The sequence below is a fragment of the Mauremys mutica genome, chromosome 4 (assembly GCF_020497125.1).
Source record: "Mauremys mutica isolate MM-2020 ecotype Southern chromosome 4, ASM2049712v1, whole genome shotgun sequence".
Lineage (NCBI taxonomy): Eukaryota > Metazoa > Chordata > Testudines > Geoemydidae > Mauremys > Mauremys mutica.
Genome location: NC_059075.1, coordinates 43635130 through 43655149, shown reverse-complemented (window position 1 = coordinate 43655149; position 20020 = coordinate 43635130). Strand labels below are relative to the sequence as shown.

At 48.1% G+C, this 20020-nt stretch overlaps 2 protein-coding genes across 5 annotated transcripts in view; one reads left to right on the top strand and one right to left on the bottom strand.

The window, feature by feature from the left end:
- Positions 1-333: 333 nt before the first annotated feature.
- ALDH6A1 (aldehyde dehydrogenase 6 family member A1) lies at positions 334-19424 on the bottom strand. 3 transcript variants are annotated; one of them, XM_045014120.1, is made up of 12 exons: positions 19276-19424; positions 18289-18348; positions 13057-13131; positions 11329-11490; positions 10593-10671; positions 9987-10289; positions 8981-9102; positions 8530-8719; positions 5324-5505; positions 2605-2784; positions 2246-2344; positions 334-1944 (listed from the first exon to the last, which is right to left on the bottom strand). In XM_045014120.1, the coding sequence occupies exons 1-12, from the start codon at positions 19327-19329 to the stop codon at positions 1840-1842; spliced, it is 1611 nt and encodes a 536-aa protein (XP_044870055.1). In that variant the 5' UTR covers positions 19330-19424; the 3' UTR covers positions 334-1839. The 3 variants fall into 3 exon arrangements, with proteins under 3 accessions (XP_044870055.1, XP_044870056.1, XP_044870057.1); XM_045014121.1 differs by having other exon boundaries at positions 18289-18339; positions 19276-19355; XM_045014122.1 differs by having other exon boundaries at positions 19300-19344.
- A 145-nt stretch (positions 19425-19569) lies between these two features.
- Positions 19570-20020, top strand: part of LIN52 (lin-52 DREAM MuvB core complex component) — a 68374-nt gene continuing 67923 nt past the window's right edge. For both annotated transcript variants that reach the window (XM_045017007.1, XR_006579407.1), the window contains exon 1: positions 19570-19702. In XM_045017007.1, the coding sequence (XP_044872942.1) occupies positions 19684-19702 (19 nt within the window). In that variant the 5' untranslated portion in view covers positions 19570-19683. The remainder of the gene's footprint in view (positions 19703-20020) is intronic.

Sequence of the window (20020 nt, the reverse complement as noted above, 5' to 3'; positions counted from 1 at the left end):
TGGGTAGGGTTTCCCCAGCTGCCCAATGGAATCTGGGCTGGAGGCTGGGATGGCACTGCATTCTGATGACAATCTCTTTCTGCTCTAGAGTAAAAGTGTTTTTTATAAGGATAAAGAGCATTTGGAATGAAGTGATATGTACGTGGAACCAGCAAAAGAGTCTTCCTGGCAGAAGTGAGCTCTGTGTAAAAGGAGGTGGCAACTTGGATCCAAGCAGATTTAGTAATAGGATCAATGGTGCTGCTGACCCCAAGAGGCAAATTAACACTATATCCAGACAAGGTCTTATTAAAAAAAAACACCCCCCCACCCCAAGGTCATTAATTGAAGAAATGCATTAGCAATTTTTATTCATAATCAAATTGCAGAAATATGAGCATTTCCCCTCTAGGCTATAACGGAACCTGAGAGAAAATACACAAAAATTAGTGGCACCATAGCAGCTGTATTAAAGTCAGGCAGCTGTCAGTTACAAAAGGCATCTTTACCAGAAGGCAGGATACAAAGTGTTCACATTCAGTTTGTTCAATTAGACCAATGAATCATGATTAGAATCTGTTAAATAGCATTCTTTTCCTCAGGTGCAAGAAGCAACTTTCTACCAGTCCCTGCCACTTATAGCAGAGTCCAAGTGAAGCCAACATAATGTCCCCTTAATCTTACCCCATCCCAGGACCTTTCCTTAACTACTCCATGGCTGCATCATGAGTCACCAGCTCAAACCCAATCCTCCCCACCCACCCAGGGAATAGAACCCCAGATCTCCAGCTGTAAAGACCTTTATCACATAGGCTAACAGAACCTCACCTGTCACTAGTATTAGGGCCTGCAGTCACTAAAAGATGCACACACACTTGAGCAGGTGTGACAGTGAATCAAGTAGTGGGCAGTAGCAGCATAGACATATGACAATCAGGAAGAGAAACCAAAAGATTCAGATTAGTTGCCTTTGGAGGAAGGAAATGCCTCCTTCTTGCCAATTCCACCCCATCTCACAGGGCTTGAATAACACCAGCCAGGAGTAGACATACATAAGGTGGTGCTTTCTGCTTCCATGGTCACAGAGCACATAGGCACACTGCTGCTATCATAGTAAGCATCACCCTGCAAGTGGTTTCAGCTAACAGTCAGAGCTGAGAACTAACAGGAGTTGGCAGGATACATACATGATGGGGATCAACAACCAGAGCGAGGTAGGGTAGGATTCACTCTACACTCAGGAATCTCCTTGATACTCAGTCAAGCACCCCAGTAGACCTCCTTGTGAAACTCTTAAAGCAGCCAGTTCCCAAGCATCAGGCCCTTCAAAACAGTTCAGTGGGTATGGGGTTAAACTCTCCTGAACTTCAGAGACACTCTCAAACTTGCTACCTGCCCATAATGGAAAAGCCACTTCTCTGCAACAGGGAGAGTTTCTCAGAGTGAGGTGGAATCAGAATATTGGACCAGAGAGGGATGTGAAGAAAGCTGCAGCACCGAATCAGTGGGACTAAAGACAGATATAGTGGAAAATGGAGCCTGTGCAAGTTCAGTTTGAAGGGTTGGGGGGAGGGGAGAATTTGTGCCCAGGCTTGTCATCTGACCAGTCACTGAAGGAGAGTGTTTTTTCTGGGGAGAAACTGAACTCAATTAGCTGAAAAATTGCTGAGAGCAACAGAAAACTTAGATTGTGCGTTACATGAGGAGCCTCCCTGATTTGTTTGGAAATAGAGATCTTAGGGAGAACAGGGCTTTCTATTCCCAGGGAAATAAGGAATAGAAGCAGTCAGTATACAGCTGGAAGAAGTCTGTAGCACAGAAGGTGAAGGGCACCACGGATGGTACCCCTGTAAAAGCTGGTTAGTTTCCCATGGTTGGCATAACTACAGCAGGCTTGGTAACTGTGGCATCTTCCTCTTTCCACTGAGAGATGATAGTCTTCAGCTGTGTATAGAACTGCACCCCCTGAAGGAAATGAGAGAAACAAGGGTTGTACATTTGGCCTTGGTACTCCTGCAAGCCTCCCACTATATCTTCAGAGTACAAAGATCTCCAACATGGGAGCTGCCAGTAGCTTCTCTGCCCTGCCCAACATCCTGAGGTCTCTGCCCCAGCAATAAAGCACATTGCTCAATTCTCCCTCCATTCACAAGTCTCCACCGTGTTAATATAATCTGGTGGTCTCTTCCCTCACCTCCACCTGGCTTCCTACACTAGGTTCACAGAGCAGCAAAAACACAGTATGTTTCCTAATTTGATGAGTTACCTGTTTGCCATAGAAATTGGTGTCTCCTCTGAAAGAAGCACGTGAGCCAGTGAAGGAGAACATGGGCAGAGGCACTGGTATTGGAACATTTACACCCACCTAAATCAGAGTAAAGCCACCATATTAATAGAAGAAACAAGTACCAGATTGTAACAACAACAGAACAGCCTCATATTTCTCTTCCCCTGAAAGATACTAGATCCAGTTTCCTTAAATATGAGATAATAGTACGTTACCTAATCAAACATTATGACACCTTAAGACAGAAATCAGAAGCCAGGACTAGATGGGTGTCTCATGTAGATGGCAAGCACTGATGGGAATAATTCTACTCTATACATTATCCTATGGATGCATACCTGCCCCACGTCCACCAAGTGGGAATATTTCCTAGCGATGGCGCCATTGGTGGTGAAGATTGCAGTTCCATTTCCATAGGGATTTCTGTTCACTATCTCAATTGCTTCATCAAGAGTGTCTGCTTCCAGAACCACTAGAACTGGCCCAAAGATTTCCTCCTTGTAGCAGGTCATGCTTGGCTGCCAAAGCAGAAACAGCAGAAAACAAAACTCATGTCAAGGAAATGCCATAGACACCCCCAAAGTAGAGACCACCACACACACAAATCAAACCCTCAGAGCATTCCCATCATCACTCACCATCCTTCACCTCACTAGACATCACTCTGCATAGAATCACAGAATCGTAGGACTGGAAAGGACCTCAAGAGGTCATCTAGTTCAGTCTCTTGCACTCATGACAGGACTAAGTATTATCTAGGACATCCCTCTTCCTTGAAACAACCTTTTATGTACTTGAAAACTTATGTCCCCTCTTTGTCCTCACTTCTCCAAACTAAACAAACCCATTTTTTTCAATTTACCCTCATAGGTCATGTTTTCTAGACCTTTAATAATTTTTGTTGCTCTTCTCTGGACATTCTCCAATTTGTCCACATCCTTCTGAAATGTGGCACCCAGAACCGGACGCAATACTCCAGTTGAGGCCTAATCAGCGCGGAGTAGCGTAGAAGAATTACTTTTCATGTCTTACAACATTCCTGTTAATACATCCCAGAATTATAGTCACATATTTTTTGAAACTGTTCCCTCATATTTAACTTGTGATCCACTATGACCCGCCCCAATCCCTTTCTGCAGTACTCCTTCCTAGGGCAGTCATTTCCCATTTCGCATGTGTGCAACTGATTGTTTCTTCCTAAGTGGAGTATTCTGCATTTGTCCTTGTTGAATTTGCATGCCCCACTGTCCCTCATGCCCTGGTAGCTACCAACCCCAATGCCATGCCCTGCCATCTGTCACGGCCAACTAACACATCCACTGCCTGCTCTCAGTCAAGTGACAAATCTACTCTTCCGCCTGAGACTGATCAAGGGCCCTAGATTCAGTCAGGACTGGTTTATGGGTGGGTTTGATTTAAGTCACTAGTCAGGAAGACTCAATTTAATCATGGTTTTCTACATAAAAGTGCATTCTTGTTGGTTGTTATAACCTTAATACATATTCTTCACAACTCAGAGATAGATGTAGGTTTCATTTTTAGAAGGTACACACTATACATTTTTAAACAGTGATTTATTTTGAAAACTTTTCAGATTAGTTTTACAGCTATATCAGAAAATGAATGATTGTTTGGTTATTTCATTTAGCAAAGGTAATTGAAGCAGATATTTATGAAGTCACTGGGAGGTGAACTAGCTCCAATTCAACAGGTTAATCATTAATATTTGGAGGATTTTCTTGCCATGCTGTATTAGGAGGAGAACATCACCAGATAGACATTTAAATTGTTGTATTTAACTAAAACAACAATGTTAAGTATTCTGGATTTTTTTCTTCAACAGCAAACATATAATATTTTAATAAAACAAGCATATGTCCCTCACTTCTCACATTTATCTCCAGACTTCTTGTCCTGATCTATTCCGCACCCAACAATCTTCTATTCATTGAACTTTTTGAAACTTTGCACTTTGAGAAAGGTAAGGGATTGACTCTGTACACAAATTTGCAGAGGGACAATAGAGCTGAGGTCTGTTATTTCTCACCTCTATATATTAAAATTTATTTATTTAAAAACATTTTTGCTGTTAACAAGCATGTTACCTCTGGAGACACAAATCCAGTTTGAAAACTGCAAAACTACCATTAGAGATGCTTATCTTCTAGACTGAGCATTGGGTAGATAGAAAGATTAACCTAAATCATCTATACAGAAGCCCATGGAACGCCATAAAATTGGGTCCTTAATCCATGAACTATTGGAACTCATTTACAAAACTTTTCTTAAACATTACATGAATATATTGTCTCATACTATAAAATTAGAATGTATAATCCCTATTCCATGATGAGATATTTTTGAGCTACAATGTATCTTAATTAAAACTATCTTTAGATAGGCTTTTTCCTCAAAAAGCATTTTATCAAAAAAAATCTGATTTAAATTAAAAAATCCACTTTTTTTAATAATTGATTTTTATCCACTCTGATTGGTTTGCTTCTGTTTCCATAACTCCTAGCTTTCCATCCTCCCAGCCTGGGTGACCACATCACTACAACTTGGCATATATCTTACCTGCCAGTCAACCCCATTGCACCCTACCCACCATCCTTCTCCCTTGCACTCTCACATTGCCTACAACTCTCCCACTGTCATTCCAAACCACCAATTTCTTACATAGGAGCTGCAGGTTTGGCAATTAATTACCTGTATCACCCCATCCATGCTCTTCTACCTCCCAATTTCCCAGCTTCATCTGCACCCATCTCTCAGTCCAATCAGACCACTTCACTTATCACTCTACAATCCAGGTTTCAGGATATACTGAGGTTGGAACCTTAACCATCCTACCCTGCCCAATTAATACATGCAACATTCCTAAGTGCTCAAATGCACACACTGAACCAGTAATTTGCCAGCTAGCCTATCAAGGTTGATAAGCCCACTGGGCCATTGCTAGCTGTGTTGGGCAGACCACAAGTGCCACTCTTTCCACCAAACCTATGAAATACTTCATTCCTTTGCATCCAGTAACCAGCCCGTTGACTAGCTCACCTGGACTTTAGCAAGGATGGTTGGTCCAACAAAGTTGCCTTTCTCATAACCCTTCACTTTGATGTCTCGTCCATCCAGGAGGAGGGCAGCTCCTTCCTTCACTCCACTCTCAATCAGGTGGCAGACCCGCTCCTTAGCTTTGGGGGTGATCAAGGGCCCCAGATCTGCTCCTGGTTGGTCTCCTTTGAAGTACAGAAGCAGAGAAAGGTTTGAATTGTGATGGTTTCATATTCAAAGAGAACAACCAACAACTACCTTCCCAGCAAAGATATAAGAATCCTAAAATTAAGTAGGAGAGGAACTCAAACACACAGAACCAAGAGACCCTGATCCCCTAACCAACAGAAAAGCCCCATGCTTCCAAATCAGAGAGACAGAAGTCCCCACACCCAAAACACACAGAGCTGACTTGCTGTGGTGAGTTCTGAAAATTTTGAAAGTTTTGCAAAAGCCTTTCTGAACCATAGAAGGGGAAAGGTAACAAGAGGTCATCTTGTCCTGTATATGCTACATATGATAGCTGCTAAAAACAAGCATAAAATGGAGTCAAAAGGGAACTGAGTTTGTTTAGTCTGAAGTATTGCCAATCTCAAGAGATTAAAAATCATGAGTCGGATCCTGAAAAATCATGAAATTTGCCTCTTGACTTTTTAACTGAGAGAGAGAGAGAAAATATATATATATTTTTAATTAATCTTTAATCCACATATGCCTCCAACTGGCTGCTCAAATGGAGACTCAGTGTATGCTGGAGGTCCACAAACATATTTAAGGAGAATTAGAATGGAGAAGATGCAAAATGATTAAGTCTTTGTTTTAGTTAAGCTAGTCCTAAATAGCAAGCGCCTCATTTCAATATAACTGTAATACTTCCGTTAATGATGTCTCATTAATAGGATGGTACTCTCAAAAGTCTCTCTTCAAAAAATAGGAGATGGGGTGGAGGGAAGGCATCTATGCTGGCAGAAAAGAGGGGGACTACTTACGTTTTTGTTCAGACATGACAATGTAACTCAATAGAGAGCTCTATAGTGTGATAAAGTTAAAAATAAAATATAATGGAAAAACCCAATTCACATATACAGTTAAACCCTGTTATCTCGACGGCCTAGGGGTTTGCCAAAAGCCATCGAGATAACCAATGATCGAGATAAACCCCTATCCACCCCCCCACCCCCTCCCTGCCCCCTTACCGCGCTGCCTGCACGTGGCTGGATCCGGCAAAGCGGAGCCGGGCGGACGGACGGACGGGCGGGCGGGGAAGCGGAGCCGGCGGGCGGGCGGCAGGCGAAGCCGGGACCAGGTATGTGGGGCGGGGACGGGCAGGGACCAGGTATGCGGGCCGGGCGGGTGGGCGGGGACAGGCAGGGACCGGGTATGCGGGGGCGGGGACCGGCGGGCGGGGAAGCGGAGCCGGCGGGCGGGCGGCAGGAGAAGCCGGGACCAGGTATGTGGGGCGGGGACGGGCGGGGACGGGCAGGGACCAGGTATGCGGGCCGGGCGGGCGGGGACAGGCAGGGACCGGGTATGCGGGGGCGGGGACCGGCGGGCGGGGAAGCGGAGCCGGCGGGCGGGCGGCAGGAGAAGCCGGGACCAGGTATGTGGGGCGGGGACGGGCAGGGACCAGGTATGCGGGCCGGGCGGGGGGGCGGGGACGGGCAGGGACCAGGTATGCGGGGGCGGGGAAGCGGGGACCGGCGGGCGGGGAAGCGGAGCCGGCGGGCGGGCGGCAAGAGAAGCCGGGACCAGGTATGTGGGGCGGGGACGGGCGGGGACGGGCAGGGACCAGGTATGCGGGCCGGGCGGGCGGCGGGGACAGGCAGGGACCGGGTATGCGGGGGCGGGGACCGGCGGGCGGGGAAGCGGAGCCGGCGGGCGGGCGGGCGGCAGGAGAAGCCGGGAACAGGGATGTGGGGCGGGGACGGGCAGGGACCAGGTATGCGGGCCGGGCGGGCGGGCGGGCGGGGACAGGCAGGGACCGGGTATGCGGGGGCGGGGAAGCGGGGACCGGCGGGCGGGGAAGCGGAGCCGGCGGGCGGGCGGGCGGCAGGAGAAGCCGGGACCAGGTATGTGGGGCGGGGACGGGCAGGGACCAGGTATGCGGGGCCAGGCGGGCGGGCGGGGACAGGCAGGGACCGGGTATACGGGGGCGGGCGGGGAAGCGGAGCCGGGCGGATGGCCGGGCGGCGAAGCGGGGAACCGCGGGGCTGGGGAGCCGGGGAGCGGGCGGCTGGGGACACGGTGGGTCGGGGACGCGGGGAGCCGGGCGGCTGGGGACGCGGGAAGCGGGCGGCTGGGGAACCGCGCGGCTGGAGAGCCGGGGAGCCGGCGGCTGGGGACGCGGGAAGCGGGCGGCTGGGGAACCGCGCGGCTGGAGAGCCGGGGAGCCGGCGGCTGGGGACACGGTGGGTCGGGGACGGGCTCGAGATATTAGGGTTCGGCAAATCGACATAACGGATGAGAAACTCATAAGCCAAAGAGGGAGTCTGGCGGTTCCACTTGTAAACCGTCGACTTAACAGGATTGGCAAGTTAACCGAGGTCGACATAAATGGGTTCGACTGTAGTTAGAAATACATTGTACAAGGCCTATAAATGGAGCTGGAAAATGAACATCCAAGAAATGCAAAGCAATCTATGTATCAAGTTTTTCAATTATTTTTCAATAAAGATGTATGTGAATGGCAAAGATCTTTACATCAACTACCTTTGTTTGTTTCTTTTTTGTTTACATCAACTAAAAAATCCAACAGCGGATTGACTTATCCCCGCCCCCGAAAGATATATGCTTTCATCCGAAGGGCTTTACTGAACACAAATTGACAGAAAGGGAAACATTCCTAGAATAAAAGTCTGTTAATGTTATAAGTGGGGTTGCTACATTAAAGGCAGGGCTGAGTCTTTTTACACAAAACCCCAAACCCACAGTTATAAACTGTCTGATGTTGTGAAAGTAAAACTAGAGTTCTAGTAACACAGTCAAGCCCTCCTTCACAACAGATCCCCCCAGCACCCCAACCATGTGGTGCTGAATCCAGACCTCTTGTCACACACCCACAGAGCCTCCAAGCAGGCAGTCTTCCAGCCCCCACCTCCATGCACCAAACCCATGGAGCCAAGACCTCACAGTCACACACTGCAATGTACCAGATATACAAAAAAACACAAGCCAGGTGCTTAACCTGAAGCTACCAAACAGATCTGTACCTGCATTAACTCGCAGGTTCTTGGCTCTCTCCACCAGCTCTGGCAGCCATTTCTTTGCCTCTCCCACTAATACGGCTGTAGACAGGGCCATGCAGCGTTGGCCAGCTGCTCCAAAAGCAGCTCCAACAAGCTGATTCAAGGTGTTCTCCTTATTGGCATCAGGCATCACCACACCATGGTTCTTGGCTCCCTAAAATACAAGACATATAGAATCTCAAACTGCTAAGTACACCTGGCCCACTTTCTTTCCAGCTCTGCAGTGACAACTTCATATCGTAACTGTTACTGAGCTGCTCACATCCTGGTAGAAAGGGAAGCTTAATCTCTCTCAGCACATCCAACTGCCTAAATTCAAGTCAGTCCCAGACACTGAATGGAAAAGGTCTTAAGCACATATACAAGGGAGTAGCAGCCTGTAGGTTGAAACCTCTGCTACATTGAGGGGCATTACCATGTTGGACTGGACTCTCTTGCCGTTCCGGGATCCTCTTTCATAGATGTACTCTCCAGCCTGATTAGACCCCACGAAGCTGATTGCCTTGATATCCGGATGGTCACAAATAAAATTCACAGCTTCAAAAAGGAAACAGCTCATTATATGCTGGGACTCTAACATTCCTCTCCAGAGTGTTCAAGGCTGGAAGGGACCATTTTGATCAAAATGGTCCCTTCCGGCCTTCCACCCCCATCCCCACAATGCTCATCCCTCTACTACCCACAGCCCAAGCACCCAGATTCCTGCCCCCCTATGTACTACCATTACAGGGGTTCCACTGCTGCCCATCCCCTTCCTCTGCTCACTGTCCAGCACTTGAACCACCGCCCCTCTGTTCTCCGACCTGGCTCCCCAATCCTCATCACTCTGTCCCCATAGCACCCACATCCCAGCTCCTCCACTCACCCTGGCCTTTGCCCTTCTGGCACTTGAACTCCAGCCACTTTCTCCCACTCCAGTCCCTACTACACACTGGAGTTCACAGAACTCCTTATCCTTTATATCTTGATGTTCTTCCAGCTCCAGAACTGCCAGAACCCTTCTTACTTTTTAACCACCCAAAATCTGTCAAACTGGGTGCTTCAAGTTAGGCTCCTAAATCTGAATTTAGGCACCAAGGGTGATTTTTTCAGATGTGCCTAAGTGACTTTGGCATACAAGTACCCTAAGTCAATGGTACTTATGTTCCTAAGTCACTTGGACACTTTGAAAAGACCATCCTAGGAATCTAAATGTACATCCAGATTTAAATGCTGTCCACCCTCTTTCTTTAAAAAGTTTCTCTATCGTCCTGCATCATCAGCCTTGCACTTCCCTGGATCCCCCTGGTCCCACTTTCCCAAACACCATGCTAGTTCATAACAGTGGAAACCCTAACATCTCTATGCCTACTCTCAAAGGACACATGCCCCAACACACCCTCACACTCTGTAGCCAACTCAGCAGACTAGCCTGAGTTTACCTTCATGTTGCCCATGGATGATGTTCAGAGTCCCATCAGGGGCACCAGCGTCCTGTAACAGCTTAGCAAGGAACATGAGTGCTCCTGGCACACGCTCCGATGGCTTCATCAAGAAGGTGTTACCACAAACCATGGCCATGGGGAACATCCAGAGAGGAATCATGGCTGGGAAATTGAATGGTGCAATCCCTGCACACACTCCCAGAGGCAGGCGAAAGGTGTAAGTGTCCATGTCCTTAGTGATGGAGGGCAGGGTCTCTCCCAGCATGAGGGATGTCACACTACAGGCATGCTCAACCACCTCTGCAGCAGAAAGGGTGATATGCCAAAGAGTGAGCTCCTACCACTCATCCTCAAAACTGCCTTCTTTACAATGCCACAATGCAATTCTCTCTTCCTGCATCTTTCCCCACAACTTACAGCTCCCATGCACCATGAACACTCCCTGCATGGCCAAGCACAGTAGCTTGGCTGGCTGTAAAAGGATTCTTATAGGCTCCGAAGGGTGCTACTTTCTTGTGTTCTATAGCCCCTGTTGCTCATTGGACTTTTACCCTGCCCATAGCTTCTGAAAGCCCCTTATAGTGGGAGGAGCCACTAGCTTACGGAGGCCTCGGAATACGTCTCCCTCAGCATCAGCCAGGGTCTTTCCTTGCTCCAAAGTGATGAGTTTGGCAACTTCTTTCTGGAAATAAAAAGAGAGAGAGAGAGAGCGAGAGAGAGAGAGAGAGAAAGAAAAAAGGGTCAACCAGCACAAGTGGGAGGTAGAAGCAGGATAGACTGTTCCACAAATAGCCAAATACCACAACGAATGGACCAGCAAAGAGGGGCTTGGAAAGGAAATACTACCCAATTTGCTACTTCTTAATGAGTCACTGTATGTGTGAGAAGCCAACAACCTACAGAAAGGGACTGTTTTAATTAGGACAACTGGAATTGTAGGGCCAGTTTGAATCCTATGGCATCAAAGCCAAGCAATCTGGGGATTTAGAACTGCAAAGCCCTAGTGAGAACAACTCTTGCAGATATTTCTCCCTTTTGCCTTCACTGACTCCATTAAACCTCAAGACAACTTGAAAACAGAACTTGGTGTAAAGATAAAATGCAAACAACAATCTGCCCTTCCCTGCATCTGCAGGCAATATTGCCCTCTTTGTCCCCATGGGCCTGAAGAGCACCACACCATCCCTTCCCTGGTATGAGGAATGCCACCCCCATTCTGCTCACAAACCCAGGCAGCACTGCCCGCCATGAGCCCAGGAAACAGTACTCAAGCCTGCCCACCCTGGGCTACTGGCATGCACTCAGCGACAGCCATTGAGGACAGTGATAAGTGTCTCACCAGGTTGTCCTTGATGAGCTGCTGGTAACGCAGCAAGATTTGCTGGCGGCTCAGAACAGATGTCTCTGACCAGTTCCGTAAAGCTTTTTTGCATGAAGTCACAGCTGCCTCCATCTCGCTCTGCGTGGCCTTCGGGACATGACCAACCACCTCATTTGTGGCCTGATGGAACAACCAATTACATCAAAACTCATCCTCTTCATGCTATCTCCCTCAGCCATTCAATGCCCCTTTCACATCCCTGATCTGATATCCTTCTAAAATGGAACCATACTTACATGATTCCTCTGATGTCAGGGAGAAACTCCTCCCCTCACATACTTTGAGGACACAACTTCAACTAGAGTTGAGTGCTCAGCACCTCTGAAAATCAAGCTGTAGGTGTCTCAAGAAGGGCATCGAGAAAACAAATAGTTAGCGGCCACCTCTGAACATTTTGGTTTAAGGGACCTGCCTAACAGTGACTGTAGCAAAATCAGAGATGGAACCCATTTTTCCTGGGTTCAGTATCGTCAGTGCTTTAACTACAAGATTCTTTTTGCTTCCTGTATCTCTCAGCCTCTTCACTACACATCTGCTGTGCATAAGATGGGATCCTAAGGATAGCAGTCTCTCTCTGTATAACAGACTTTTCCATGCCTCATCTGCTGTTCCTCTTGTGCTCTAAATGAGGCATAGGTCCTTTGGAAAAATCAGTAAGTGATTACAAAGTTAAGTACTATATCATAATTAGTATGGACGACCATAAATCCAGCATTTCCTATCTTTTGAGAGCTTGTTTTAGCAACCATAACATTCTTTTAATGTAGGTTTTAAAAAAATTGTTTTGACATAACAGAGATCATCAGTTACATCATTCAGAGAGACATCTGCAAAATAAAGATAAGTAACCGTTCAGAGCAAGAGGAGACGAAATAAAACAAGAAAGCGAGTAGCCTTGCAAAGGATGAATCTCCTCCCTCGATACAATGAGTTTAGTTGGCTGAGCCAACTTTGCTGAATGAGTGTAATTGTTCTGATCACTATTAAGAACAATATGTAAAAATAACTATAATGTCAAAATGGGGCTCCACACAGAAAAGTCTGAGAACCCACTGTCTAGACACCTGATGCAGGGTCAGGCAGGATCCCCCTCCATGCAGTCTCAATTGAATCTGCCCCCCAGAAGCAGACACAGAAATGAATTTAACAAAATCTGAGTTCTGAGACCAGACTCATAAAGCAACTGCATCCAACATGGTGCTTGATGCCAAATTCACTGGAATTTCACAGCTTAAACATGGCAACTCCATCAAAAGTGGGAAAAAGAACCTCAGATTCCAGCCAGGACTCTCTCCTTCCCCTTGGAGGGGAGGTGGGGTCTACACCAGTCTCTGCAAGGAGTTTATCTTCAGGCTTACATCAAATCACTAAGTCCAGTCCTACGCTTCTATGATTCTATGACAGAAACCATTTACTAACTTGATGCACTAGTCACAGAGCCCCTTCAGTGTGCAAAGAGTGGAAAAAGAGGCCTAAGTCTCCTCTTGGAGATCTACCATATAGGGGAGAGAAGGCAGCGTTCATTTCTACTGGGTCTGGCATTAACCTTAAGAAGGCAGTTGACCCCTAAGAAAGCAACTGCAAGACAGTCACATTCCCTGCATCTCCCCAAGTGACTTCAGTGAGGTGGAACCCCTTCCTGACCACAGCAAGGGCCCACACAGCAGCAGAGGTCATTTCACTTACTGGGTTGTGGATATCGATCCATTCGGTAGTTTTGGATTCAACAAACTTCCCATCAATGAACAATTTGGTTGCTGGCTGCAGAAGACAAAGCACAGGTTAGTGGGTGGTGTTTCTGCCTCCCTTTTGTGCTTAGATACTTTACAGAAGAGGCTGCTAGCACAACCTATTTTTAATGTTGCCGGACACTTCCCATTTAAAAGACCCTGTGTTCAGTTGCTTATAACTTTGGCAGACTCGAACAGTTCAAGCTGAAATCTTCTATACGAGGTGTCTCTCTCAAGGGTGAATTTTTTGGGGAAAATTTCAGCCAGAATGGTTTAGTCATTTCTGAGAGCAAGGCTAAGAGAAAATATGTTGTTTTGCAAGTTAACAAATTCTGGCAACTTTTTCTTTAAAAAGCTCTAACACCCAGAAGTTTTGGAGCAAAGACTTGATAGTTGGCAGGGAGATGGCCTTTGTGTTAGGGACATAAGATGGACCTTTGGTCTGACCCAGTATGGCCATCTAGCCCAGTATCCTGTCTTCCGACAGCAGCCAATGGCAGGTGCCCCAGAGGGAATGAATAGGACAGGTAATCACTAACTGTCCATCCTGTCACAGTTTCTGGCAAAACATAGGCTAGGGACACCATCCCTGTCCATCCTGGACAATAGCCATTGATGGACCTATCCAGCTCTTTTTTTAACCCTGTTATAGACTTGGCCTTCACTACATCCTCTGGCAAGGAGTTCCATGGATTGACTGTGTGTTGTGTGAAAAAATACTTCCTTTTGTTTGTTATAAACCTGCTGCCTATTAATTTAATTTGGTGATTCCTAGTTCTTCTGTTATGAGGACTAAATAACACTTCCATATTTACTTTCTCCACACCAGTCATGATTTTATAGATGCCTTTTGCTGTCACCATACAAATCCACCCACTTGGGAGGGGGAAGGAGGAAATCACAGTTTGCACACGCTCAGCAGGGCCGGCTCCAGACCCCAGCAAGCCAAGCGCGTGCTTGGGACGGCATTTTGCCAGCAGGCGGCTCCGGCGGACCTTCTGCAGTCATGCCTGTGGGAGGTCCACCGGAGCCGCAGGACCAGTGGACCTCCCGCAGGCATGACTGCGGAGGGTTCGCTGGTCCCGCGGCTCCGGTGGACCTCCCGCAGGCATGCCAGCGGATGCTCCATCGGAGCCACGGGACCAGCGGAACCTCCGCAGGCACGTCTGCAGGAGATCTCCCAGAGCCGCGGGACCGGCGACCGCCAGAGCGTGCCCCGTGGCGCGCCACCCTGCTTGGGGCGGCGGGATTCCTAGAGCCGCCCCGATGCTCAGTAGGGACTTCAATTATAACAGCTATAATCTTCAAAGATTCCCTCCTCGTTGAATGTACTCCATCCTCTCACTGCTCTTATGAGTGACCAGGCTGCACATGTGACATCCCAACAAAGCATGTGCCCTCCAGCGCAGGGGTAAATCTGGATTTTCTCTGTAATAACTAGGGCTGTCAATTAATCACAGTTAATACATGCAATTAATGCAAAACAAACTAGATTAAAAAATGGTTGCGATTAATCACAGTTTTAATTGCACTGTTAAACAATAATAGAATACAAATTTAAATTCATTATCAATATTTTTAGATGTTATTCTACGTTTTCAAATATACTGATTTCAATTACAACATAGAATACAAAGTGCACAGTACTCACTTTATATTATTATTTTTGATTACGAATATTGCACTGTAAAAAGATAAACAAAAGAGCCTGCAATGGAACCCAAGCCTTTGGAGTCTCACCGGTCCTCAGTGGTCAGCAAATATCTGTGAAACTCATTGGCAAAGCATGTCTCTCCGTCAACTGCTGGGCCACTAGAGGATGACAACTTACTATTGTCATCTGCTACTCCATTAAGTGAAGTGACTGAGGTCTTTGTGGCGGATCTCAAGGTTCCAACCCAGCTAATGGCCCATGGGGTGTCAATATGATGCCACATAATGGATTTTCTGGGTTTTTTTCCCCCAATTTGCTTTTTTAAGAGCTGGGAAATTGCACACCAAAAAATTACATTAAAAGAAGATTATTTAAGTTACAAAGTCAAACAATCAAAAGTTGGGAAATGCCAGAATTAAGGCTGCCTGTGCAACTTTAATTCAGCCCCTTGTGTGTCTGCATTATGGTACAGTCTTCAGTTAAATCACCACAATTTTTTTCCCCACAGGACCCTTACCTTGTTTAGTGGACAGGATGGGCCTATTCTGGTGATGAATCAGGGTTGGGTATTAAAGGGGACTCTTGTCTATAGGGCCCCTGCCTTATTTGTTGCAGAAGTTGGAAGATTTGTGCTGAATGAGGCAGGGGACTGCAGGAAGAGTAGGACTGGCTCATGGTTAAGATGGCTGAATGCTGCCCATCCCTGTCTCTGCCACAGAGTTCTCATGTGAATCACTGAAACCAAACTTTTCACATGTAGTCACTAGTTGTACGTTCCTCATATTCTGGGTGCCTTACCTAAGACCTTAGCATCTGATCTGCATAAGTGCCAAGCACTAGCTGCAAATGAAGTCAAGGGGACCTATGCTTTGAACACATAATGCTCTATATAATGCTAACTACTCTGAAAAATCAGCTTTTAGGTGTCTGAAATTGGGCATAAAAAATTAGTGAATATTTTTTACCCTAATCTCTTTTTGTCTTAGTTTTTCCATCTGTAAACTGGGGATGATAATACCACCACCACCTCACTTCAACTCACTTCACAGGGGTGTTATGAAGATAAACTCATTACTGTTTGTACAACATTCAGATACTCTGGTGAGAGCACCACAGAAAAGCCCATTTTGAGGACAGTAATAATTCTATCTTCAGAGCAGGGTTTGAATAGTGTGCAGTAAATAAACCTGGAGCCACAATGAATAATGACAAGAAAACAAAATATTGAATAGAGCATCATTATTCTATGCACTGAATGAGGCAGGGGCCCTGTGGAAAAAATATGTATGATCATGTAGTTAAAGGCCATCAGAATCAATATGCACAAGGGAGACGAATTAAGGTTGCATGTGCCATCTTAATCCTGGTGTGACGGTCTCTATCTTATTTTTCACCCCTTGTACACGATTACAATAATCTTTGTACAAGCATGCCTTGTGAGATATCATTTGAAAGCTCATAGTTTGATTATCATTATTTTCCCCGTAAAATGTGTGGCAATACTGTATGTAAAGTTGTAAGATTTCACCGTGTGGTGTTACTAAAACATGTTCCAAGTCTGGGGAGTGGCCAAACTAGTTCCTCAGAGACAAAAGGCAAGCTGCTGCCTCAGCCAGGGGTAAACAAGGTGAAATGGGCCTAGCAGGAAAAGGGACATAGGTAAAAAAAATCTACATTTTCGCAAAAAAAACAAAACAAAACAAAAACAGCATGGGATTCCCATCCAGGTAGACTCTCTGTCTCCTAGAACTCAGCAGGAAATGCTTCTTGGTGGGGGGGAGGGGAAAGCTATAGAAAGGAGGGACAGATGTTACAAATCATTCCTCCCTTTCTTTCTGCTTATGGCATTCACGACACCTGAAGAACAAAGAAAACAACACTGGACTGGGGGAGGGATCCTGGCTGAAAGTTCAGCCAGTAGAACTGCTGGATCATGTGGTGAGACTTTGCCCTGAATTTACCCTAGTTCAGGGGTTCTCAAACTTCCATGCACCGCGACCCCCTTCTGACAACAAAAATTACTACATGACCAGGATGGTGGACCAAAGTCTGAACCTGCCCAAGCCCCGCCACCCTGAGCTGAAACGGTTGGGATTGGTCTTCAACCCCAGACCCCAGCAAGTCTAACGCCAGCCATGGAGAACCGTTAACCTAGTTGAAAAATTAGGCATTCGTTGCCTTTTACTTTTATTTTTCTTGTAACCAATTCTGATTTATATGACTCATACTTGTGTGTGCTTAAAATCTCTCTCTTTTTTTATTACTTTATCTAATCCAGTGTGTTTGAATTAAAGTGTCTGGGAAACTCCATTTGGGACAGCAAGTGTGCCTATTATTTTTATTAGTTAAATGACAAACTTTATATAAGCTTGTATTGTCCAGGAAAGGGGTGGGCAGTACAAGACATACATTTCTGGGGGAAAATCTGGGAATGGGAGTGTGCTGGGGTCACTCTGCATTAAAGCTGGTGTGAGTCTGGCAGGCAGCCCTCTCACAATATAGCTTGGAGTGACTTATGTGCTGGAGGCTGTGTGAGAGCAGACGAGGAGTGGTGGCTACAGCAGTGAAAAGGCACCCAAGGTTAAAGGGCAGGGGGACACAACTACTCATTAGTCTGGATCTTGCCAGGAGTGACATATCCAGGGTATTTGCTAACTTTTGATTGCTTGACTTTACAATCTTAATAATGTTCTGTTAATGTAGTTTTCCTGTGTGTAATAAATATCTAAGTTAGATTAATAAGAAGGCAGATTTCTCTCTCTCAATGACTAGAAAGGCTCCTTAGGACTTTTCTCCCTCACTTCACTAAGAGCCCCAAAGCATGAATGTGTTAGGGAAAAACAGCTAGAAGTCAAATGGAGGAGAAGTGACAGAAGGGACCAGGGCTTAAATTCAGCTGGAGTTGCCTAGAACAGAGCTCCAGTAAATATTTTCAAACCTGTTGGAGCCTTGGCACCCCCTCCCTGTGGGGCTGAAGCCCCTGAGACCTCCCCCCTGCCCCACAACTGAAGCCCAGAACCCCAAATGGGGGAGGGGGGGGGAAAGAGGGCCAGGAAAGTGTCTGAAAATTTAAGCCCTGGAAGTGACCTTTAAGAAGAGATGTGAAGGAAGTGTTTCATTGCATGAGGAAAAGAGCCCAACAATTCACCTGCCCCAGTAGCTATTACAGACTTCTTAGAGCTTTAGCCAGCCTTATCTAGAGTTCTGACTTGAAACTATTTCATGCCCTGCTAGCTGGGCTGATCCATTTAATGTTAATTCAGCAAATACATTTTCTTCCCGTGTAAACCCACCCCTTTGGCAATGCAACCACAAAAACTTGCTTTAGTTTCATAACACCAGATTAGATAGGCACTGGGCACCCTGAGTTATGCAAGTGAAAGTACCGGGATGCAGCTCCTGCCATGCAAATGTGTGGAGGCTTAACAAAATAGCTGCCATCTGCATCTCCTCCTTCCCTTCATCCAGGACCCCCCGAGCCTCCAATTCCTTCCCTTTGGTAAAGCTTATAATCAGGAAGAAGAATGAACTCACCACTGAGAAAGAAGAGAAGAAGGATGAAGAATACCAGGTGGGACTCACTTTTGCGGGGATCTACATGAAAGAAAGGCAGAGACACAGAGACCAATGCTGTTAAAAACACAAGAGGCAAATCCTGGGGTCTCTGCAGAGGTTAGACCCATCCAGTCCCTGCCTGCCTTGTGGTATCTGAGCCCCAAGGTCCATTAGTCAATTGTATCCTGATGGAACAATGCAGGTGACAGTCACCAATGGTTGCAAGTTAATATGCCATGGGAGGGGTCACCATCATTCCCTGTATGTAGGCCAGAGAACTGAACAAGTGCTAATGGAATCAATGGCAAGGAACCTGATAAAGCACCAACTGTTCAGTGGTTCAAGTTAGCCCCGCTAGGTCGACGTATTTGAAAGTGCTGCACAATTGCCCTCATTCACACGAGTGCAGTTCTAAACCGTTTCCACTGCGCAGCTTAGGTCTCTCCTTGGGCAGCAGGACGGGGAACAATCAGAACCGCTTCCGTCCGTCCCTGTCCACCGTGGCACCAAAGCGGTGAGGCCGACCCCGTGCAGGGCCCTGTGGGGAGCCCGCCCAGCCCAGCGCTCACACCCCCGTCACCTCGCTGCCCGAGTCTGAGAGCTGTCCCGCCGCCACCCCTCGCTGTGTGCCCCGGAGAAACCCCCTCCCTCGCGGGGCGAGTGCAAGGCTTGCTCGCCCCCCAGCAGGAGCGGTGACCCCGGGTCTCTCACTCAGCGGAGCCGCGCTAGCAGCCAGGCTGACCCCCGAGAGCCCGTCGGGAAGACTCGTGCGGCGGCCGCACGGCCCCTAGCCCGGGGGACTGTCCGGCACAGGCGAGGCCGGAGGGACCAGCCCCGAGCCCCCAGCCGCAGCAGCTCAGCCCGGGCCCACCCGTCGGAGCCACGACAGGGCTCCCGCACCAAGGCACGGGGAAGGGGCTGCTCGATACGCTCGGGCCCCGCTGGGCTGCGGGCGCCCGGCCTCACCCTGCACAGGAGCCGCTGCCCAACCTGGGCCCCGCGACCTGCCAGCGCCGCCATCCTGCCCGCTGGGAGTCCCTGAGCCCCGGGGAGACCGCCAGACCCTCACAGAGCAGAGCCCGCCCCCGCACTGCCATTGGCCGCTTAGACAACACCCTCGCCTTCGCACGGCACGGGGCCGCTCGTCCCGGCCAATGGGGATCCGAACGCGTTTGGCCCCGCCCCACGGGAACCGCCCACCGTCCCAGGGCGAGGATTGGCTACGTGAACTGACGCCTGCTTGGGTGGAAATTCGGGTCCGGACACGCCTCCTAGGGAGCGGAACGCAGGCGACGCGTGTCGGGGCGGCTCTAGAGGGAGTTACGTGTACGGGTTTCCGCGGGCGGCAGTTGCCCGTCACGTGACTTGGGCAAGATGGCGGCTCCCACGGAAGGTAAGAACTTGAAGTCCCGGGACCGACCGGAGCCGGTTCCGCCTATCGCACCCCGCCTGCCCTGCGCGCGGAGCTCAGCCGCGGCGCCTCCTGGGCACCGGCCCAGCCCGCCCCGTTCCCGAGCCGCATCTCGAGCTTTATCTGTCGCTGCCCCCACTCCCTCTCGCCGGCGCTTCGGCACCGTGGGGGTCCCGGGGACTGGCCCTGCCAGGGGCCCCCATCTCGCCGCGGGGCCGCCCCGGGCAATGGAGCCTGACACGGGAACGTCCCCGGCCAGGTACCACTAGCGTTCTGCGCGGGGCGCCACGGTCGAGCCGT